General features: G+C 34.3%; 2 protein-coding genes across 2 annotated transcripts; one reads left to right on the forward strand and one right to left on the reverse strand.

The window, feature by feature from the left end:
• Positions 1 to 2197: 2197 nt before the first annotated feature.
• On the forward strand, positions 2198 to 8813 carry BCL7-like (chromatin remodeling complex subunit BCL7B-like protein). The gene is made up of 3 exons (XM_089634422.1): positions 2198 to 2397; positions 4205 to 4389; positions 6913 to 8813. Exons 1-3 carry the CDS (start codon positions 2309 to 2311, stop codon positions 7038 to 7040), a joined length of 402 nt encoding a protein of 133 aa, XP_089490548.1. The 5' UTR covers positions 2198 to 2308; the 3' UTR covers positions 7041 to 8813.
• LOC149421510 (cilia- and flagella-associated protein 251-like) lies at positions 7284 to 21978 on the reverse strand. Its single transcript, XM_089634717.1, has 12 exons — positions 21880 to 21978; positions 19308 to 19566; positions 18145 to 18263; positions 17769 to 18023; positions 17244 to 17412; positions 15190 to 15272; positions 13399 to 13707; positions 11965 to 12191; positions 9893 to 10127; positions 9250 to 9472; positions 9044 to 9162; positions 7284 to 7367 (listed from the first exon to the last, which is right to left on the reverse strand). Exons 1-12 carry the CDS (start codon positions 21976 to 21978, stop codon positions 7284 to 7286), a joined length of 2181 nt encoding a protein of 726 aa, XP_089490843.1.
• Positions 21979 to 25271: the final 3293 nt, after the last annotated feature.

A 25271-nucleotide genomic window follows, 5' to 3' on the forward strand; every position in this document is an offset into this window, starting at 1 on the left:
CAAAATCTTCAGCAAAGAGGGATAATTTGTTTTCAAATGAAACGATTTATTCTAACATCGAAAAAATTGTATTTCCTTTCCCTCGTAGTTTATGATTAAGTTTATTTAGATGACACGTAACGTCTACCATGAAATAAAAGTTTTGAATCCACTTATCGTCTGTTAGTTCTGGATAGTTAACACCCTTCTCAAGGAGAAATGCTTTGATTTCTGGAAACAGCAATTCGAAACGCTTTAAAACGTTCCCTCTTGATAACCAACGTACCTTGTTATGAATCAGAAAATCACCGTATTCACTCTCCATTTCAACTAAAAATTCTTTGAATTGGCTATGATTAAGAGCTTTAGCTAAAATGGAGTTAACAATCGTAATCACCAATTCCATAACTTTACAAATTTCTTTTGGAAATGTCTGCGCACAAAGCGCTTCTTGATGAATGATGCAATGGTAAGCAAGTATCTCGTGATTTTTTTTTTTTTTCAAAAGAGCAACAAACCCCTTTCTGTGGCCGGTCGTTCTTTTGGCCCCGTCTGTTGAAATCGACACAATTTTTTCGAGAGAAATTTGATATTTATCCATACATCCAATTACAGCGTTTGCGATATCCTCTCCACGCGTCTGACCTTTGAGTGGCAATATTCCTAAAAGTTCTTCTTTAGGACCTGTATGAGAAATAAATCTTACAAAAATCGAAACTTGCGCTGTATCATTTATGTCACAAGACTCGTCAACTACTATTGATAAAGTCTAAACCAATTTTAGATCTTCGATTTGCTGGATGGTTATATTCGAAGACATTTTAAGTATTCTATCTTTCATTGTTTTGGCAGACAACGGTAACTCTTTAATTTTTTTTTATATTTTCTGACTTGTTCTTAAAATCCCGAAATAGTTCTTCGGATGCTTTTACAAAACAACTTTTAATGTGTTCGCCGTCTGTGTACGGTTTCCCTCTCTTAGCAATCTCTCGACTAACAACAAAACTTGCCATATTAACATTACTGAAAGATTGCATTCAGTTGATGAATACAGAAGTTGATGTCTCTTGAGTCTTCTGGAGTTCCTCAACTGCTTTCTTCCTTGCATTACCGACAGGATATTTATTGCTAAATGAAGTGTGTTTATTTTTAAATGTCTCTCCAAATTTCACTTCTTGTTATGCGCCAATTTGTCCTTACAAATAAGACATGTCGGAAGGCCATCTAAGTTTTGAATAAACGCGAAAGTCTCGGTCTACTCAACTCTAAATTCACGGTTTTCATCTTCCGTTTTTCTTTGCTTCTTTTTGGTAGCCATGTGAAATAGGGGACCTATAAAAAATCCCAAAAATATTTCTTTCCGTCACCAATACTAAATAACTATCATATTATAATTTTTTTTTTCCGACACCAACACTAAATAAATAACATTGTAATATAAATGATTATCATATACATATATCAAATAAATATTAAATTAATGATGTAAATACCTGTAGAATGAAGGATGGAAAAAAACCCTTGTAACACGTGCGCGACAAACGCGACTGGCGAGGTGAATGCTATCCAACGCCAACCAGACTTATTGAAACGCGAGAAAAGTCTCCCTCGCACCGCGCATCCCACAGTCGTCACCCGCCGATACCATCGGCGCGTCTTGCGCGCCTTTCCCTGAACTTTTGCGCGGGAGCCGCACTTAAGAGGCTAAAGAGCCGCATGCGGCTCCGGAGCCGCACTTTGCCGACCTCTGATCTAGGCCATGACCACATTTATAATATATTATTATCTATCTACGACATGTCTGTATGGTGATATAGACCACACCCAAAAAATCCTTTCTATGTATAGGGTCGTGTGACACAACCATAATCGACCGCTTGAAATCATTTTGTTCATGCTGGTGTTTAACTTTCGTTATACCAAATCCAACCAGAACTCTTTAAACCTTGGTTGTAAAGTATCGAACCTGTAACTGAACTGTTTTTCTATTGGGTTTATATTATGTTGGGAAAAAAGATTCTTTCAACACATAGAAAAGTAAAACAGAGGGTTATTTTAATTTCTGTTTTTACTCACGCAAACGTGATGGCCGGGAGCGAAAGGGTATCATTTTTTCTCCAGTAAATACCGCATACTAATAGAAAAACGTTAAATAAATTATTTTAACTACAACACTGAATGCTAGAAGTTTTGACGTTTCTTTTTGTCTATGGTTTGTTTGTATCTGATTTCGCGGCCGTGCCGATGTTGTAGCATTTCTCAACATTTTGACTAAAATCACCAAAGTTAAAAGTGTTTTTTTGTATACTAAAATCATTAAAAATACAAAATGTCGCGTTCAGTCAGAGCCGAAACGAGAAACCGCGCCAAAGATGATATTAAGCGTGTTATGCAGGTCGTGGATAAAGTACGCCATTGGTAAGTAACTTGCAAACTTCTAACATAAAACAACTTGAATGCTTCAATGAAGTTTAATATTGTTGCTTGCAAAAGTTCCGTTTACATTTTCCCTTACTATTTCGATAACTATAATTTAACTTTCGTGTATATTTTGAATGATGACTTCACCACATGTTTCGGAGATGTTTTAATCGCCATATTGAATGTCGTACATGTTGCAGATTTGCCTTGCACTATGTAGTATAATTTATATTATGGTTCTCGTTACCCAGAAATCAGTGTAATAATTATTAAATGGGGGATATATCGATCCCTAGGTTTGTATTTTTCTACAGTTGCGACTTGCTCAGATAATTTTTTGGAAAAATGTATGCTCTTTGTTATCAGTAATATTTTAAACTGACAACAAAAATGAGGAAACTAAAATTGATGTCTGTTTTAATTTATATATTTATCAAGTTCTATTCTCTGACATATTCAACTCTATAACAAAATCCCGAAGGAAATTGCTATGATAGAAAATATTAATAAGTTCAAAAATGAATTAAGAAAATATGTCTATCTCAATTATTAATGTTTCTTTTTTTGTGACTTTATTGAAATATTTAAAGAAAGATTATGTGGTAATTTTTGGATAGGGCCTGACACGCTTATTACGAATATTTTTTAGGAAAAAACTTTATATTCGCCTTAATTACTATAAAAGAAAACTTTTTGCATTTCGGGCGGCGGAAAATTATGAATTTAAATTTTCAATTGCGTTAACCAAAATTCACTTCGCGAATCGATGCGGCGGCAATCAGCTGCCATTAGGTACGTCACTGTTATGTTGGTATCCCTGATACATTGCGTAGATACGACTATGGCTAACTTCGTGGAAGACAAATGGATTTGTATCACAAACCATGTTACACAAACCTAGCGTAGCGGGTAAACTAGTTGAAAACTGGGATGTTTTTCTTGCCTTGACGCGAGCAGGCGTTATTAAGGGGCACTTTCCTTTGTATCACAAACCATGTTACACAAACCTAGGTATCCCACGAAGATAGCAACGGTCGTATTTAGCTCTTGTTAATGCATCAGTGATACCAACATAACAGTGCGTTCCTAATGTCGCCACATCGATTCGCGAAGTGAATTTTGGTTTTACGCAATTGAAAATCAAAATGCATAATTTTCCGCCGCCCGAAATGCAAAAAGTTTTCTTTTATAGTAATTAAGGCGAATATAAAGTTATTTTCTAAAAATTATTCGTAATAAGCGTGTCAGGCCCTATCCAAAATTTACCGATTATGTTTGCCAAACAATGTACATGTTTATATGTTTATAAAACTATTAGCACACACGAAGATGTGAGCTAACTTAAGATTAATAAATAAATAAATAAAGTTTACATAATAAATACCAGTTGTAGAAAAAAATGTTAATAATCACTATCTGAACGGGTTAGTAGTAGAGTTTTGTGAACACCTCACTAGGAGAACCTGTGCTGAGGTGTTCACATACAAACTAATCGTAATAAAACGCCTCACTAGGAGAACCTGTGGTGAGGTGTTCGCATACAAACTACTCGTAATAAACACCTTACTAGGAGAACCTTTGCTGGGGTTTTTGCATACAAATTACTCATATTAACACCTCACTAGGAGAACCTGTGCTGAGGTGTTTGCATACAAACTACTTGTGATAAACACCTCACTAGGAGAACCTGTTCTGAGGTGTTCTCATACAAACTACTTGTAATAAAACATAATTTTACAAATTTATAAATCAACTGTTTAATATTTGAATCATGGTATAATAAAGTTGTGCATTGGCATTTTAGGGAGAAGAAATGGGTGACTATCGGTGAAACTACCATGAAAATCTACAAGTGGGTGCCGATATCCAGCAGCGAACAGAAGAAGAAGAGCTCTGCCAAGACTGACAACAAGGAAAATGCCCCCTGCACCAAGAAAGGACAAGACTCGTCCAATTCAAACTTTGGTATTGCCGAAGACTCCAATACATGTACGTAGATCTAACCATTTTTGAAGAAAATAAAATACTCTGAATATATAAAGGCGGTATCCATACCTGCCCCCCAAATTGTAAATTTATTATTATTTTGCGGGTATAGGTACCGCCACCCCGGGAACCATTTATTGGATAACCAACTCCTCTGCGGTCACCCCAAGTTGTTCGAGGATTATCTAGGTCGAGGCGGGAGACTAGTTGAGGTAGATCCAGGACTCTCGACCTATCGCCTTGCACCGCAGTGGGAGAGATGAATTCAAACGTCCATCACTCCTGGACACAGTGACCCCCAGATCTTCCTCCTTCCTTTATGAAAACCCTCCACACATCACCCCCAAAGATCACGTAGGCCTCGAAGGAAATTATTTTCCTCAAGGCCTCCTGTGTGGAGCTAATGTAAAAAAATTCTTCTGGAAATTTTCTGATAATATGCATTTTTATCATAGACATATGAATATTAGTAGACCTGCCCTAAGTGATTAAAAGCGTATTATCCCCACTCCCCATACCGGTTCCATTGGAGCCGGCTGTGCTCGCGTATGGCCTCAAGTGAAATTTGAAAACGTGACGTCATCATTCTTGTGCGAACTATGGTCGAGGCATCATCGGTTCATTTTACGAAATAACACGGCAAAATGTTGACTTGTACTATGAAAACTTGTAAAAATAGATGTGAAAAAGAGAATAAACCCAATTGTCGTATTACATTCCATATATAAGCATTATTTTACTTTATTTTAAGCATATTCACATCGTATAATATGAATCAGTTGTTACTATCACATCGAGAAACGTCTGGACGCGAAACACAAAGCTGGTTGGTTGTTGGGAAGTAAATTATGAACATTTATAAAAGTGTCTTAACTAAATACTTAAACGAAATATTCGACTCTGAAAATAGAACCGAATTTTTTTGCCGAATTTGGACTTCGCAAATTTGTTCATAACGTGGCGAGTAATTTGCGCTCCCATGTAAAAATGTCTATTCATTCAAAAGCAGATTTTACTTTTAAGAAGTAAATGGTGATATTATAATGCGAGATGCCTATTTACTGTCAGATTGATTTATTGACGAATCACAGTCAGCTTCACTCCCTTCGTTCTTCAACAGTTGATTTTACCCCTCGCCATTATCTTCTCGTCTATTAATTCCTATGTCTGTGATTTTTATAATTATTTCTGTAATAATAAGGTGTAGCATAACATAAAATTAATAAATAAATATTTTGCTTCGAATTAAGTAAGCAATTTGCCATAAAATCCCAGTCAGAAGGGTTCATTGTCTATTAACGGTCTCCGTGGTTGAGTGGTTAAGATCCCTGGTTACGAATCCGGAGGTCGCTGGTTCAAATCCCGGCTTGCTCAATTTAATTTTATTTGATTGATTATTTCACAATTTAATCAGTCTGGGTTGCGTTGGCACCGTCTCTTGCGACCACCCAGGCATCTTGAGTTCAATTCCTTGGCTGGCTAGGTCCTCCATCGCAACACAAGCATAATTTTCCGCTTACTTTTTGTAGTGGTAGTAGGAGATTTAAAAATATTGTCAGGTTATTCGTAACCCGGGAATGTTTATCTTCCTTGTGTTTTTTTGCCCGGGCTTTACGCATAGTTTTTAGAGAGTATTTTTTTTATTCCGATATTGGTGAAATTTTGCACATTTGACCTTCGAAACAAGAGGAAGATCACTGTCTACATATCTGATTTCAAAAACTTCACGTAAAGCCCGGACAATGTCGGGGGACTTCAGCAACTAATGGTATAATTAGTTATGGTCCCCCTTTTACAATATTCATTCCGATAACATTGAAAAGATTTAACATAAGTTCCTGAAGTATATAAACTATAAATTGCATATTCCTGTAGAAAACATTAATTATAACTACTTACTAGATAAATTGTCCCTATTAAAACTTTCTGAAAGAAGAATAAACACTTCATTACAAAATTGACTGTCCTAAGTTACTCCAATCAATCAGCATCCACATACCCAAAAGATCTTGCCGAAATTTACTTTTATTTTTACAACACCAGGACACTGTCTTATCAAAATTCCCCGATTCCAAGACTTCACAGTCTCTGAAATAAATATTCTGATCTGGGATTCCATCTTAAAAATAATCAATATAAATATTGTTTATTTCAATTCTTTTATATATCGAGACACAAATAGACATCTATAATTTCCGCAATATATATATTTTTATTTTTTATTTTGAATATCTATTTATGTGAGACTTCTTATCATTTTTACTAATGTATCTTATTTTATTATATGCTTTTGTTGTAACATTTAATATTTTTTTTCTTTTTTCGTTGTATTATTTTTCCTTTATTGTTTTAATTTTGTAGAATTTATAATAACTGTGATACTCAACTATTAAACTTTGTAGTGTGTAAAAGCCCATTAGGGCGTGTAATAAATAAATAAATAATTTTAAAAATAACTTCTTTTCTGATGAAAACTATCACAAATGGTTTTATTTATTTTTCATTTTGTTTGTTATGATATTACAGGTTTCTCCACCGTCAGCGACTCTCAGGGCCCCATGGACTTCTCCTCCTCACACATGGCCTTCTCCGAGGATTCCAATTCCCAGAGCAGCGAGGCGGGTACGGCCGCCAAGAGATTAAAAGCAGAGTGAATCGTGAAGTGAAATCAAGTACAATATACATGGACCCCAGAGTGTGCAGACATGTTCTAATCATATAAGTTTATTTTATTTTTAAGTAAAGTTTAATTATTAATTTATGCAATATTTTATCTGTACTGATATGCTTTTATTTTAATTTTGTCATGTATTATCAATCTAGCAATTGGGACATACAATATTGTTGAATTCTTTGTACTCTTGTCTCGGACAAAACATTGCATTTGTTTTTTTGGTTTATTGAGGTTTCATTGGCTGAATGTAGAGATCGTTCAGATTGAACCCTAACAAGTCTCCGAAGAAAAATTCCATCAACATCGTCTGAAATTACGAAAGTAAAATTTTAAAGCATTGATGAACATAATAAACATATATTATTTTTAAAACTGTTCCTGGTTGTAAATAGTTTAAAATTCAAAATGTAAGAAGTATCAAATGATCAGATATTACTTTTTTTTTAATTCTGTAAATAATTGTGCATGAAAGAAAGTAAATCGTTATTTGATATTGTTGATTTCTTTTATATTTACTGATCATTATTTTATTTTTTATAATTTGTATATATATATTGCAGATAATGTTGATTATTGTAGATTTTATCAATAATTAATAATTGTATTATTGAGATCAAACAGAATAATTTACAAATTATACAAGAAGAACTGAATAAATGGCAATTTTGACTTGGGAACGGGTGGTTTCACAGAATTTGAACAATTCTTCAAATTTCAATGTTAATTTTCAAGTTCTGTTATTTTTCCAGTTATGTGAAGCAACTGGTCTATAATGATATAATAACAGGACTTGAAAATTACTTTCACAGAACTTGCAAATTAACTGTTAAATTTGATGAATTGTTAAAATTCTATGAAACAACCTGTCCTTAGCAATTCAAACCAACTCTTTAATTGACTGACTGTCTTATTTGGAATTCAACTTTTTAGATAGATTAATAATACAATATCGTTTTAGGGTTCCGCGATAACTTAATACAGTGACAATTCAACACACCTTTAAAAAGTGATATAGAGCCACTAAAGGCGATGAAAAACAAAAACTAACTCTACCTAACCTATTTAACCAAGTGTTTCTTTCATTACTTTTCATGACTTTATATCACTTTTTAAAGGTGTGTTGACTTGCCATTTTGATGGTCACCATCGTTTTAGATAACATAATTATAATTTGTACAGCCCAACAGTATTTGAAATATGTTTACAACTAGCAACTGTCCGAGAGAGTTCAAAGTAGTATTTATTTGCGAATGTAATTATGCTGGAAAGTGAATTATATTCAGCTAAATGTATGTGTATATAATATTACGGTTTATGCTTGTCACGTGTAAATTTGTGTTGTGAACTCTATAACCTGCATGAAATTCATTTGCTGTTTCCTTGGATAAAAATAGTATTGAAAAATTACAGTCACCGACAAATTGGCATCGTTAACTATTTTTAATAGTTTTGGTTGAAGTAACTTATTATAATAGACAAGCATAACATAACTACAATAATGTTCTAAGTTATTTGCAGCCATATCTTTTCAATATTATATTAAAAAAGTATAGATTTTTTTTAAAGAAACTGCAACTGAATTCCATCTATGGACTATTTATAGCGTGGTTTTCGGATCAAGTTACAAATAGCCCAGACGTTTATAAAAATTAACACTCAAGTGAAATTTTTATTTGTAGGTTTGTATTTTTATTTATGTGGTTTTAAAAAAATATTTGTTTGATATTTATGCCCAGTGCATATTAAAAGTATTTTAAGGTTAATGTACTTGTTTCTTTCTCAAATGCCCCAGCATGATTCCCTCTACAAAATAATTTGTTAAAAGCAGGGCTTTGGTCTATTTCAGAGGTTCCCAACCTTTTTGGGCCCATTGCCCAAAATATGTATATTTTTCATCCACGCCCACTGGACGGCGATGTTGACCAGATTGGGAATAACCGATTTAGGTTCTAGTTTAAGAAAACATTTTGAATGTTCAAGTACCTTTGGAACCAATGACTCTAATTCATCTTGTGTGAACTTTTCAGTTTTATCTTTCTGTGCTATTTGCGATGCAAGAATTTGTAAAATTTTCTTAACGGTGCTATCGGTCACATTTTCACCTGGAAATAATTTTTTTTAAATTTATTAATTCAATCCAAAAAAACACGCCCTATTACCTACATAATTGAGATTTGTAAAATAATTACCATAGCTAGTCAGTGCCGATATGAGGACAGATTTATGTAGTTTGACTGATCCGTCCCTCTGTCGGTCCACAAATTCTCTGAATGCGTCGTCATATTTACAAAAAGGATCCCCAAATGCTGGTCGATAATTAACGTACAGCTTTACAAATTCCTCAAAACTGACATCATTGTTAACTTTTGTATCGAAAATATGATAATGAACTTCGTTCATTAGATTTTTAATCTAAAAAATGAATAACACATTTTTTCATTTAAATGTTTTTGTTAGGTTGTTTTTTTTTACAGTTTTTGTTTATTATAACGCCCGTAAGGCTTTTAAAGTTGTATTTTACATAAGTCTTAGGATGGGTTGTTAAACAGAATTTGAACAAATCAAATTTCAAAGGTTAGTGAAAGTTCTCTTCAAGTTCTGTGAAGCAACTGGCCCATAATGATATAATAACAGAACTCGAAAATGAACTTTTGATAATTGTTTAAATTCTATGAAACAACACGTCCATACAAAATTCCCCTATTTTAATGCTTATTCATTTATTTATACATGTAGTACTACATATGTATTACTACTTTAAATAAGATTTGTTTCCATGACATCTTTTTATTGTAAAATATCTATTATAATATATTAATAATCTATTGTTACCTCAAATTCTGTAGGATAGTAACCTATTGCCCTCATTATGTCAGGCAAAGTTGATGCTGGAATGACGTTTGATATTTTCCTAAGATACGGAGTGCTTTCTCCCTGGCATATAATTTGGGCATAATAAAAGAGCACCTTCAGTTGCCCAAAGATCCAACCAAATTTTCCTCCTTCTATTAATGTTGCAAATGGATTGACTCCTTCTCCTCCTAATTGGGTGCTGACTTCTACAGACCTTGAAATGTTATACAGGGTGTTATGGGACGTATTTAACTTACTTTAACAAGTGATTCCTGACATTATTTGGAGTAAAGAATGTAAATGAAATTTTGGTTTAATTTTTTTTTAAATTTCTTTCACATTACGTCACTGGTCACTCAGCAACTGCTCAACCATTCACATCGATCCTAGCTGTCCAATGCCTACTGATTTTCTATGTTTTAAGTTGAAAAAATAGATGTACATATTTGACAGTTCATATTTTCTGCCAGAACCTGATATGTATTATTATAATTTATATAGCCCCGTTTTTATGAAAAATCACCCCAAGGGCGCTAAAAATAATATGTGCATTAAACTATTAAAATAAAACTCACAAAGTATTGATGGACCATTGTAGAAAATTGTAATCCCCCTCTCCGGAAGTAAAAAGAGTCTTTCCATCAGTTGTGATGATGAAATTATTTACCTAAATCAGTTCATTAATTTGTAAGGCATAACTGGGCACTCACTGCAATTAAACGCAGTGGTTTTGGAATAGCTGAGTTAATAAATTGAATGGTAAATATTATTATTACTACAATAATACTTGATTATCTTCAACCATTGATGTACGTAGTTCCACCGGTCTCTATATTTGTAGAAAAGTTCCTTGTACATTGTAACACTTATGAAATAATCAGTTAACATAAAACCTAGTGACACTTTAATATTATTTTGTTTTTACAATAACTCTTTTGGGGATACTGTGTGGAGGGTCTTTTGAGGAAAGGAAGGAGTGAACCGTTGTAGAAACGACCCTTTCTCATGTGACAAGTGTCAAAGGTGCACAAATGTCTATTCCAGTAAACTAGAAGTGTTTTAGTTTAATTACCAAATACCACGTACCTAAACTACCGAGATAAAAATAAATAAACGGCAATAAACTTGTTCTAAAAAAAAATTGCTCTGTGTACTATAAGCGTTTTGGTTATTACCAAATGCAAGGTATATAAGCTGCCAGTAAAATATTAATAATAATTAAATTAAACAACTGCTTCTAAGTTTCCAAACTTCATGTACATGTAATTTAAAAGTGTTTACTCTCACAATTAAGCAGAGCGAGTAAAGACAATGAATTCTCACACGTACCCAAACCTTACACGCTAGTGTTGATATTCGTCCTGGCCGTTCGAAATCACAAACTCGGAATCATATGTTTTATGGGCTTCAAACAATATGACAGTCAGAAGTACATGTAAAATGACAATTTTACACAAAAAACAAGAATTGGTATTACTTACTGCATTATCAGCTTCCGTTGATAATTGTAATTCTTTAAGTGAGTTGGTATTCTTCGTTTTGACCCGCTTTTAAAAGATTTGTATGATAAATCACGGACCATATAGATTCACTTTTAGCACCGAGGGCTTTTCACTTGGAATGATAAAAAACCGTGATATGTGTTGCCATTTGATGCCAAATGAAATAATTATTTATAACAACAGATATCATGACGATAAAAAAGACAGCAGTTCCACGGATGTGTGTATTATCTACATATTTTAAATGAAAAAATATTGTCTAAAATCATTATTGACGCTTTGAATTATAGATTTATGTTTTAAATGTGGGTTTTACTGTGTATCAGTGTTTTATTTATTATGGTCGAATGTCTACATTCATAAAAGAATAATGGACTATTCTTTTTCATTCGAAAATGAATAGTCCATTATTTGGTAATAAAAAATATCAAGCCGTGGCTTATTAATGGTAGTTTTAGACGTGTTTGATGGCCATTTTCCATCAAATCACACCATTTTTATCATATACCTTTAAAGTCGATAAGGTTATGGTTACCCCAACCTCGTTACCAACTTACCCTGATAGGATGTCCCAGCACCGCAGTGAATGTAAAAGGATTTCCGTCCAATGGAAGTTTCTGAATGCCAATGTGTTTTTGTGTGCAAAATATCATATAATTTGCATCACCACGTGTAGAGGGTAGTTTGAGCATTTTAAGCACAGGGGATGTATATTTCGGTCCCAAATATGTGGCAAGTATTGTCTCTGTCTTATAATCAAAGACTTTGTACTTGTACTGAAAAGAAGTTTGCTTATTTTAGAAGATGAAGCAAAGCTTATTAGCGAGGAACACAATATGTGTGACAGTTGTATGGCTTCAGTACAGCCTAGCGGGTCACATTATACGCACTCTGTCTCATTCCATCAGCACCGTAAAGATGAGACAGAGCGCATATCACATAATCCATTACGACATGTGATCAGTGACGATGCGTGGTAGAATTTTTGTTTTAATTGAAAAATTTATCATCCTCGTGTGTAATAAGCTTTAACAGGTTCACTGCCACCTCTGCCATTTGACGGAGTTAGAATGCTTAAAGAAACTGTTGTGCGTCAATATAAATTTTATTGCTCAGTGTTCATTCGACAACTTTCATGACGTGTTGTTTACGCCGACTTTGTGCTTGATGTAACAAACAAAAAATGGAAAAAAATATCTCATTACCACAGACATATGAATATATAGACTAGAAATTAAAGGTGAGGGGTAAAATCAACTGTTGAAGAACGAAGGGGGTAAAGCTGACTGTGATTCGTCAATAAATCAATCTGATAGTATATAGGCATCTCGCATTATAACATCACCATTTAGTTCTTAAAAGTAAAATCTGCTTTTGAATGAATAGACATTTTTACATGGGAGCGCAAATTACTCGCCACGTTATGAACAATTTGCGAAGTCCAAATTCGGCAAAAAAAAATTTCTTCTATTTTCAGAGTCGAATATTTTGTTTACGTATTTAGTTAAGACACTTTTATAAGTGTTCATAATTTACTTCCCAGTAACAACGATGCGCACACTTGAGAATCGCTACATTCGACCAGATGTATCTCGATGTGATAGTATATGTTTCTACAACTGATTCATCTTATACGATGTGAATAAGCTTAAAATGATGCTTACATATTATGGAATGTAATACGACAATTGGGTTTATTCTCTTTTTCACATATATTTTTACAAGTTTTCATAGCACAAGCCACTATTTTGCCGTGTTATTTCATAAAATGCCTCGACCATAGCTCGACGCTAGTTCGAACAAGAATGATGACGTCACATTCTCAAGATTCACGGGAAGCCATACGCGAGCCCGGCCGGCTCCAATGGAACCGGTATGGGGAGTGGGGAATAATACGCTTTTAATCACTTAGGGCAGGTCTACTAATATTCATATGTCTATGCTCATTACATATAAATATATTATACACCTAGTGCAACTTACGTCATCTGATGCAGTAATTAGGAGTTCTTTATTTTCTGGCCATATTTCATTGACAATAGAGTGTGTATTTGCATACTTTTCTGTTTTAACAGATTTTATTTTGCTAAATTTGGTTTCCCCATCTTCAAAGAGTTCAATCTTATACACATTCAACATACTATCCTCCGCAGATGTCAATAGTTTGAGTATTTCAGACGATTCAAAAAATATATTAACTATGGGCCTACAGTGGGCCTTCTCTTTTCCTATAAACTTCCAGAGTGATGCGTTGCAATCGTATTTATAAAGTAGCACATAACCACCACCATTCTGTAAAATACAAAGTCTTAGCTTTTACAATTACATAATATTTTATATGATTTGAATGTCTTTCTCGTGCGTCTCCGACTTCTTTCACCATTCACTACTGTATACCGCAATATTACTGTTAAAAAACTATATTACATCGACTTTAATTCGACTCTGTATCTCATTCCAATGCAGAGATATTGCGTTAAGTATTCCTAAGGCGTCCCCGACTTCTTCTACAATTCAAACCACTTTCTAAAAACTTCTAGCACTAATAAGCACAAACTTTGAAATTTGCGCGATATCGGTCGACGACTTTTCGAGCACAAACATACACAGGCTAAATTTTTATACAGGGTGGGGCAAAAGTAATCACCCTATTTGAAAACGCTATAACTTTTGCAAATGGCGCCAAATGTAAATTCCGTTTTGACATTTGTGAAGTAAACAAACGCAGAATACAAATTGACAAGATATGAATCGGTTTACCGGAAAAAAAAACAAATTTCACAAGCAGTACCAAAGTTTATCATAAAAAAAAAAAATTACAGCAAAAGAACATCGGGTGATTAATTTTGCCCCATCCTGTATATTACTACCTGACGTGTACCCGGCATTGCTGCGGGTTATCCTTAGGAGATAGATATATACCATCCTGGACTTTTCAATAGGTCTTTTTAAGATAAACAATTACGTAGTACATTATTTTGTTGTATCTCAAAAGGTTTAGCCAGCATTAGTAATGTAAGCGGCCCAAAATATTTTTTTTACAACTTGATTACAATGCATCGACTTTTCTCTACTTTCTATAAATGTAATGTGCAAGTACTATACACGGTGTCCGGAAACTCGTAGTACAAGCGGGAAACTGGAGAATCTACACCACATGGGGAACCCAAAAAAACATAAAGTTTTTTGATTTGAGCATTTTCAAAAAAAAAAAAAAACCAAAAAAAAATATTTTTCGGCTATTTTAGGGTTAAAGTTTTTTCTGGTGTTTAGGGTTGAATAACAGATGTTTTAACCCTGCAGAGCAGAAATATTTTATGATCACACCGGGTTAAATGAAGGGTGATTTCAAAATAATGCTTCAAATCCGAGTTTCTTCATTTGTTTTACTTTCAAATAGTTTTAATTAGTTGGGTACTTTGATATTCAGTAATAATTTATAAGAATTTGATTAAAAAAATAAAAAAATCAACTTCAAACTCGATTTACTCGATAACGAAAGTTCAAATAAAAAAAAAATATACTACAAAATCGACTCCAAATGTGATGTAGATTCACCAGTTTCCCGCTTGTACTACGAGTTTCCGGACACCCTGTATATACATACAATTTCGGGAAGAAATTCTCGAAAGAAAAAGAATAAATAAAACCCTATCAAAATCCGTTGCGTAGTTTAGAAGAACTAAGCGCACAAACAGACAGACGCCGATAGCGACTTTGTTTTATACTATTTAGAGATTTAGGTTTTACAAAATGCAATATATTTTTACTCACGGAGGCTGCCATGAATATTGAGTCATGTGAAAATTCTATCTGTTTTATGCTTGATTTAGAATGTTTTAACGGATGAGTTGAAACTAGTTGCAAAAGCATTGCATCAAATATCCATATATTTCCATTATTTACTCCACAAACTAGAAAGGCACCTGAAATTCAATGTCATGAATTTGCATTTTTTTTCTTTATTTTTTCCCAATATTTTTTTTACATAAACATGTATACATTTTTAGAATAAAAAAATACATGTGTATAAAATGTTTAAAAAAGGCAAGTTAAGGGAATCCACAAAGGCACTGCCTGCGCATGGTAATATAAAAAGTTAAGTTAAGGGAATCCACAAAGGCACTGCCTGTGCATGGTAATATAAAAAAGTTAAGTTAAGGGATATTTAAAAAAAAAAAAATTAATTTATTTATGTACTTATTGTTGTTCTAAATACAATTACAAGTGGGCATACAAATACATAATGTTAATTTTGAAGTTATGATATAATACTGTAGTGAAAAATGAAACACGAAGGTTTGCAAAGAATTTATATGAACAGTGTTTCAACTTCTAAATCATCCAGCCATAATTTTAATTCTTTTACAAATAAAATTGTACTAACCGGAATAAGAAAATTTCAGACATGTCATCCTGAGTTTCTCATTTTCACAATTATTCATGTTGTATGGTAGATTTCCCCTACTCATTGTTAATTTATTCTCAAAGTCGATTAATTGTATCTTGCCCAAAATATCTCCCACACAAATCAACGTCCTTTACAAAAAAAAAAAGAATTTACAATGACTTTGTAATAAACATGTAAACAGTACAGGAATGACAAATATGTTTCAAGTGAAAGAATTCTTACCGTTCAGGATGAACTGCAAGCGAAATTATTCTCCTAAAGCCATCGATTATGTTGTAATATCTTTGATTAACAAAATCAATCAAACCTATACCTTCTGATCTTAGATCTTGAACCAATAACACATACAATTAATGAAAAATCTAATTTTTTTCAATACCTTAACCTATAGGAGCCGGCAAGAATATTCAATAAATAAAAATACATTTTTGTTAAGGCCAACATGAAGATAATACCATACTTGATTAAGTGACATTTTGATTTTTGTGTTTAACACACCCAGTAGAAGCAATATCCAAAGGCAAAATGAATGTTTAAGGTTGACACTGCAATTGCAGTGCTTCGTTAAGTTCGTGGGGACAATTCTTCAACACTGCAAATGCAGGGCTCCGGCTCCTAGGGGTTAATTATTTATCGTTTGTAAAATAATTTATTTTACTTATGTAGGCATCTCGTCGAATAAAAGTCTGTGGTTTCCACTTTCTCTTCGTCAATGTTAGTCTTATTGGTAAACTGTCCTTTCCCTCTGAAAAAGCGTATTGGATAAATAAAATAAAACAAAATATTTGCATATCAATAATTTCTCAACATCATTTTTATTTTATAAGTACCTTCACAGTTGTTGGGGGTCATGTTAAAACTCAATGCTTTTATATCTCCCAAATCAAAATCATCAAATCGATGTAGTATTTTAATATCAGTGCTATAAACGTGTATTTGTTTGTCCTCGTTGCAAACAACTATAAACCTGGGGACGAAAGTACCATATGAGAGACCTAATGTACACTAAAACTTATAAATATTAAGATTCACAAAGATAAAAAAGACCAATGCAAGCTAATGAAGAGTCTTTCGGGGAGATATTTCTCCCAGCCCAACCCGGACTCATAAAGGTTGTGCTGTCTCATTGTGTATTACGGTGAGATATATGATTAAAATAGTGGTAGAAAAAGAGAACACTGTGCTTTGTTTTTTTCATTTAAAAGTTTACAATCCCAAAAATTTTTTAAATAATTCTATAAAATGTTAAATAACAAATTGGAAAAATATTAATTTGTCAATATTTGCAAATTTTATTAAAAAATTTTTGATGAATTTAAAAATAATGTTATAAAGTGACGATAACTTTTACATTGCCTTTATCTAATTAAATAAGTTTAGTGTAAAGTGGTTATTACAGCTTAAGCAGGGTACTCACCTAACCGTGTAACATGTAACGTATCTGATACTGTATCAAGTGAGTACGTAGGCGAGAGCCTACTGCGAGCCGCTCGCGGGTGGAGCGCAGTATGCTCGCAGCGACCCGCCGACGGCGGTTTCACTGCGAGCACACTGCGAGCGCTAAAGGCGGATCCGGGAGCTCTTAGCTGGATACGCGGTTACCGTGGACGAGCCGTACCCACTTGCAGATTGATACACTCGTGCATATAGTTACGTTACATGCTACACTCTTGGCGACTTTACAAAAACTTTATCCATGTTTGCTTTAAAAATTTTGATATTTTTGATTGCATCTGCTTTTCTAAAACAGTATATTTATTATAAACAGAATCTATTTAAAGTTACATGTCGAGTGGGAATATTTGATGACATGATATTATTTTGTGGTGGCTCGAGGGGTTAAAGGGTTTCAGAAGAATATAATATAACCTGCAAGCGGATAAAAGAAGTCTGGGATGAACCGTGAAATGTCGTGAGTTAGTTATATTAAGTATATTATCACTGACCCGTCACAATCTTTCACCACAACTATGCCCCTTTTTTCTATCTTGACCATTTTTAAGTAAACTTTGGGCAAGAATTTGCAAACTCCCTCAGGCCGAGAGCTGTTCTTAAAAATAGCCATGTATCCTTTGTCGGTACAAGCCAATACCTGATTTTCTACAACATTGTACGTTATACATTTAAACTTTCCATAATCTGAATTTCTGGTTTCTACCACGCGTTTCCTTAGCCGAATATTATGTTCATCACCATCCTTAAAAAAAAGTTACAAATATATTAAAGTCTGTGCAACGTGAAGGATGAGAAAAGATGGCAGACGATCACAGATATAATTATTTAAAACAAATATATATTCTGTACATGTAGTCTCTTACCTTTTTAATATATCCAAAGATAAGTTTCCTTTCAAAGGCTATGCAGAATTCATTGGAGCAGCTTGGATCAAATAATATAGTAACAACATCTCTATTGGAATCTTCAACATGCACTTCAGCTTTAAAAAGTAGATCAGCATCAAGATTTGCTTATTTATTTGGTACTTATCTCGCAAGTGTATGTAATAAATTAATTTTGTAAAAATAACATGTAATTAATTAATGTGTACGAGAGTCATCCAGAAAGTAAGGTTATAGCAATTATATAGGATTTAAGAATGCCTGTATTTTATTGAAATTCACAAATATACTAAACTATTTTTCAACATAATTGTCGTTGAGATCGAGACATTTCTGTAGTTGAGTACCAGCTTTTGTATGCCAGTGTCACAAACCTCTGTCACCAGCTCTTTCAGCCACTTCTTCACAGCTTCCTCGATCTCCCGATCATTGTAAAAACGTTTCCCAACCAAAACAAAAAGGTGATAGTCCGAAGGTGCCAAGTCGGGTGAAAAGAGGGGGTGAGTGACAATATCTCATCAAAACGATGTCAGCAGCTCCAGTGAAAATCGCGCGGTGTGGGGCCTGGCGCTGTGATGCAGGAAGCTGACTCTGGGGGTCAGCGTTCCCCTTGTGAGGTTCTGAATGACTCTTCTGAATTTTTTGGGGTATTGCAGTAAGCCTCATTAAGTATAGTCCCTTTAGGCATAAAATCCACCAAAAGGACCCCCTTACAGTACTTACTTTTGGTGGCTGGGGAAGATGAATGACGCCAGTGAAGTGATTGTCTTTTGGATTCTGGGGTGTAGCGACACACCCACGTCTCATCCCCCGTCATGATAGAGTCCAGAAAAGCATATCCCTCCTGTGCAAAACGATCCAAAAATCTCGCATGAACAGGTGGTGGCGGGAGCGCGCGACGACCTCTCCATCGAAAGAATTTACTGTGACTAAACAAAATGGCCGACAAACATGCGGGACCAAACTAACTGACCGTTAGGATCCCCCCTACAAGCCAGGTGCGCCAACTTCGAAAGAAAAAAATTTACCCCGCACGATATTTATATCTCATTTCCAAATGCCGATTGCTTGGTATAACCTTCTCACAGTTGGCGATAAAACATACAACTCTTTGCTTATTAATAATTTCATAATTATCTTACCAATCGGTTCATTTCCTTCATCTAACCAATTCCACAACTTTATGGTTGGTTCCACCTCATACCCAAAAGTCAAAAAATACTTTGCATCTACGCTCAAAGACATCTTCTCCAGTTCGTAGGTTTTGTGGGGTTGTGGAATAGTTTTTACGATTTTTAGGGTTTCGGAATTCCAAATGTTCACACAATTATCCTCGCCGGAGTCAGCTGTTGCAAGTATTTTTCCACTGCCATCCCGTGCTATATTCGTAATAATATTTTTCTAAAATGGAATAAAACTTTCATCAACGGAATATATCTTTGAACTTTGAGTCAATCAAAGGTTGGGAATGTGCAGACAGAAGGAGCTTGCCATAGCCGGTGAGCCCCTTGTGTGCAGACCACTCTGGGTGCTGGCGAACTCACCGGCTTTACCGGCCGGTTTTCTTCGGCCAGTGCTGATTTGTCTGGCAACATATAAAGGGTGGCAGACCTACACCGGCCCCATCCCGGCAATGTGCAAACCGGAAGCATAACCAGTGCCGGGCCCGGCTGGTGGTGAGAAGATTATTATTATTTAATGAGCAGGCACCATTCTGCTGATGTGCTCATATCTGATTTCACAATAATTTTATCAGTAATTGAGGTTTTATTTTTTTTTAATAATTATTTTTTATTTTGGTTTCGCTTTGACCATATAAAGTTACGTTTCTCTTAAAATTAGTTACATTTTTTTTTTACACTACAGTTACACCGAAGAAAAAAACACACAGACGATACTAGATTAGAGACTAACGTAAACATCACAAAATTATAAGAATAGGAACCCGTGTATACTAAAAACGGGCATTCTTCGCCATTTAAAAGAACCGATTTAAAAAAAATTATTACATTGAATAAAAAAACAAAACAAAACTGCAGTTACATGGAATAGACAAACTTATACTGAGTTATTTTTAATTTAAAAAGAACTTGTTTCTTTTTTCTCTCCAAATACGAATTCAATCGAGCTTTAAATTGGTTTATATTAGTAGCATCAATGACGTGGAAGTTTGTTCCATGCATCCAGTTCTCTATTTGCAAGGAAGTGTTTCTTTCCTAGGATTGGATGCAAAAGCTGTTTTTTTTTGTTTTTTAGTGTCCATTGAGATTTATATTTTTGTTGGTGATGAAAAATTCTTAGATACCAGGGCAACTAAAATTTCCTGAAAAATTTTTGAAAGCGTCTCTATAAAATTAAGATGCGTTGCTTTTGCGCACTAAGAAAATGGCAATTAATTGCATAACAATTGCTTAAAAGTATAAAATCTTATTTTTAACAATAAGCTTGTTAAAAAAATATATTATGGTAAATTATAACTCAGGAATTAATATTTCGTTCAAAGATGAACAATTGATTTTATCAACGCGGAGACAATTTAAAATGATATCCTTTGAAGTTAACATTAATGTATTGTAGCTAGTTTATCATTATTCTACTTTTTAAATTTAAAATAACTCAATATTCTCATACACATAGCTTTTTCTTTATTTCTGTCAGATATTCAGATGTCATTCACTCATTTCATTCCATCATATTTGTAATTTTGGCGCGAACAGTAGCCTCGTTAGCCCGATATCTACTGTGGAAGCTGCCTTGCATGTTTCACACTAAACTGTTAAAGTATTGTCGGTTTTTCGTAGGGGGACAATGGGGTCTATTCCCACCAGATATTCCTGAAACCTACTTAAAGAGAAAACTAGTTGAAATTTTGTCTTTATCAAAATCAATGAATTAAAAGCAATTAAAATTTGCAGAAATATAACACAAAAAATTATTTACAATTTTTTCAAGATTAGAATAGTTCCTATTGGCGAACTGACGTCCGCTCCGCGACCTTCCTTCCAGTTCCAGTATATTAAAGCATACATTCACAATAATATACAACACTCTACGTGAATGAATGCACACCGCGCAGTCAGCGGAAATCATTGAGCTTTTTTGCATGAAATTCGTATTTGGTACATTTGGATTGGTTCCTTAAGAATTCTGCCATACTGCGCATGCGCACTTGTATGTGAATCTCGTAGAGTTTGGGGACAGACTTTAAAATCTCCTTGCAAGAATCGGACCGTTAGATAGTTTCCGGTGGGAATCACACACATTCAAATTAATATATATAAATCATCACATCTTTAAAAAATTGTGTTAAGTCATGGAAAGTGATGAAACAAAAATTTTATTAACTAGGTTAAGTAGGTTAGATTAGGTTAGGTTAAAAAAAAAATTTTTTTCATCGTTTCTAATGACTTTTTAAAAGTGTGTTGAATTGTCACTGTGTTGAGTTTTCATGAAACCTATTTTTATTATTCTGTATTTTATATATATATATATATTTATATCTTGAGAGATTTTTTTTAGTGTAAACATCTGATTAGGTGCATGAATTAATTGTGAACATTTTTGTTTGAGAAAATTTATATATTCTTTGGATAGTGAGATTTCACTACACAACAAAAAAAAATCCGGTTCCCACCAGCAAAGAAGTCCTCGAGCCGCCACTGCGGTAAAGTAACCATAAGTTTACCAGCACCCCGACTCCTTAAAGATACTTACATGACCTTGCAAAAAATTCATCTTCTTAGTGACGTAATCATACAATATTCCATTATAAGCAGCTGCGTAAAATACACGATTACCATTATCTCCGTTCATATTGATGATTGGTGTATTATCATTCAATCCATGTATCCATTGTACATTCTGAAATAATTTGATTGTTTGTAGGTTTTACTTTGTGATATGAAATAGCCGCCTCAAAACAACTTCAAAATCATTAAAAATAGTAATAATTACTGAACCTACACCGCACTGGGTGCTACAAGTAAAAACTCCAACATTTCGCTACCCCAAAGCAACTCTGAAAAAATATTGCTTTTAAGTATGCTTTTTTCCATATAAAATCATGATTTTCTACATGGTGCATCAAAGTAATATTGCATTAAAAAAATTATGCCTATATTACAATTGAAATCTCAGTGTTGAAGTTTCTGGTTACTCAGAGCAAGACTGAGATTCTGCTGTTGATCAAATAGTATCTAAGAAAAGTATTTTTTAAGATATCCCACTATTGCTTTGGGGTAGCGATTTAATCAAAATATTTGCCATCTATACGTGGAAAGTGATCATTTCAGAAGTATATAGTTATTTTCTGTGTAAATTCAAGTATATTTGTTATCAAGTTTATTTTGTCCAACTCCATTTTTATTTTAAAGTTTTTCTTTTATGTATTTAATAATATTATTATTCAATTTATTTTAAAAAAAAAAGTTTATTTACAAGCAAGTCTGTGTAATTAATAAGAAGACATGACGCGAAGTGAATAAAATACTAGTCGGGTCATGTCAAGAGTACGAATAACATTTGTGAATGAATAAGCTTGTATGGATATGGATGATGCAAGGAAAAGGGTGTCTGAACATAGGTGTGTGGTGTTACATGTTCTCTGCCTACCACTATGAAACAAGGATTTATGGTAAGTCAGTTACGTTAAAGCCAATACATACAAATGGTGTTTGTTCACCGAAATCAACTTCACTTTCTTCGCGTTTATCCTTAACTGGGATATGCACAAAAACAGAGGGAGATACAAAGATATCCTGAATTTCATCTTCATATTCATCAGAATCCATATTTATAAAATTCTAATGGCTAATATATATGTCTAACAATGTAATTTTTCTTATTTGAAGTGACATTGATTGTACCCTTGAAGGAAATGATAGAGGAAATATATACACCACATTAATTTATTCTATTTTTGATTTTTTTGCAATTCATAAATATGTAGGTGGTAGGTAACTAGTTATAAATTTATAATATTAAAATATAATTCTAGTTATTAAAATGATGGCTGGCAACAAACTGACAAATACCCTTTAAGGGTGAAAGCAGTGAAAATTTAAACATTGAAAAGAAACATAAAAAGCAAGTAGGTACCTATAGTGATTTGTTTTGGGGGTATTATGCCGTGTTGCGCTACCTCCTTCTTTAGCCAACGTTTCGGACAGCATTGCAGTGTCCATCATCAGGGCAGATGTTTAATCTAAGGTTTTGGTGAAATGTATGCTTATGTACGAAGATGTGATACCGTGTTGCCAGCTCCAACCCTCTAAGAACTGACATTAATGTATAATTTTAAAGGGGTTTTCTGTGTTTAGTTCTGGTGTAGCAGTCAATTACAGGATACCAAGAACTACTGAGCTTAGCTCCATCGTCAATTGCCTCCGTAATCAGCCGTGCTCTATAAGTTTTGGGTCTCCGCAGGAACAAATCCAAAGTAATGCCCGGTTTCAATCAAATGCTCGGCAATTGTTGATTTGTCAGGGTGGCCGAGTTTACAAGCTCTGAAGTGTTCAGATATCCTTTTGGAGATTGTCCGTTCTGTCTGACCTACATAAACCTTGTCACATCCGGAACAGCTGAGTTTGTAAACTCCATCTGTTTCCAGAGGAAACTTAGTTTTTTACCATCTCCTTCTCGCATCACCCCACATCTAGAAAAGGAAGGATTTTATCTTGGTTTTCCAGCTCCATTGTGAACTTAATTTTGCTGTGGAGTGAATTTAGATGGTCTAGGAATTCATTCAGTTTCTCCGTTCCATGAGGCCAAATGGCGAAGACATCATCGACGTAGCGCCACCATACTTTAGGAATAGCCGAAGCTGTGTCGAGTGCCACTTCTTCAAACTTCTCCATAAAAAAGTTGGCTAGTACTGGCGATAACGGACTTCCCATCGCAACTTCCTCCACTTTTTCAAAGAGTTCACCCTGGGATGCAAAGTATCCCGATGTTCAAAAAGCCTACAGATGTCTTCTTCCTATATCTCACTGAGCATTGTCATGGAGTCTTCTAGTGGCACATTAGTAAATAGAGATACTACGTCAAAACTGACAAGAATATCTCCTTCCTCAGTCTTAACCTTCTTAAGTTTACTGATCAGATCTGTGAAATCCTTAATCCATGATTCAGTTTTTCCTGTTTGCATCTGCAGTAATCTCGAGAGGTATTGTGACAGTTTGTACGTCGGTGCACCAATAGCGCTGATAATAGATCTCATTGGGATCTCCTTTTTGTGGATTTTTGGAAGACCGTACAGGACAGGAGTTCTGGAGGCTTTTACGAAAAGCTTAGATCGATCCTCTTTCCTAATGCTCGAAGCTTTGACCAGTTAGTTCCCTTGTCTTTAGATCAAGCTTGTTGGTAGGGTTGTTCTTAATCTTCTTATAGGTGTTGGTGTCGCACAAGAAGTCTTCCATCTTTTTAATATTGTCTTCCATATTAATAACGACAGTGGCATTTCCTCTGTTGGCTGGTAGAACCAAGATTTCCTCATTGGCGTGCAATTCTTTTAGAGCTGTAATCTTTCCTTTCGTGATCTTCTGTTGGGGTATTACGGCCCTTTTCAAAATATGGCAAGTCTCTTGTCATATGTCCTCCGCTTGCGTCTCTGACATATTATGAACTTTTATCATTGTATGTAGGGCTGTCTCTACCCCACATACGATTGATTCCACGGGTATCTTTTTTAGGGCCACGGCGTAATTCATTCCCTTAGCAAGCACAGAAGTCGCGTCAGGGCTCAACGCAAGGCTCGAAATTTTTATGACAACTTTGTTTTGATCAAGTTGTTTTTGATCACCTTTTTTGTCTCGGTTGAGACTCTCGAACATTTGCTTGTGTCTTGCATCTGTTGATTGTTTAAATCTTTGGGCTTGTTGGTAAGTGATTCTGTCAACTTTCTTCCAATCTTCTTCGAAACGTTGGCTAAAGAAGGAGGTAGCGCAACACGGCATAATACCCCTATAACAAATCATTTTAATACTTTTGGCCGTGAAAATCTCAAATCAAGTAGGTACCTAATTAAATAAAGTAGGTAGGTACCTACTTGAAGAAATATAGAAATAAATAAAGGACTGTTAAATAATTTCACTTTTCATGTTGATGAT

The sequence above is a fragment of the Hesperophylax consimilis genome, chromosome 8, assembly GCF_061612785.1.
Source record: "Hesperophylax consimilis isolate HC1 chromosome 8, BYU_Hcon_1.0, whole genome shotgun sequence".
Lineage (NCBI taxonomy): Eukaryota > Metazoa > Arthropoda > Insecta > Trichoptera > Limnephilidae > Hesperophylax > Hesperophylax consimilis.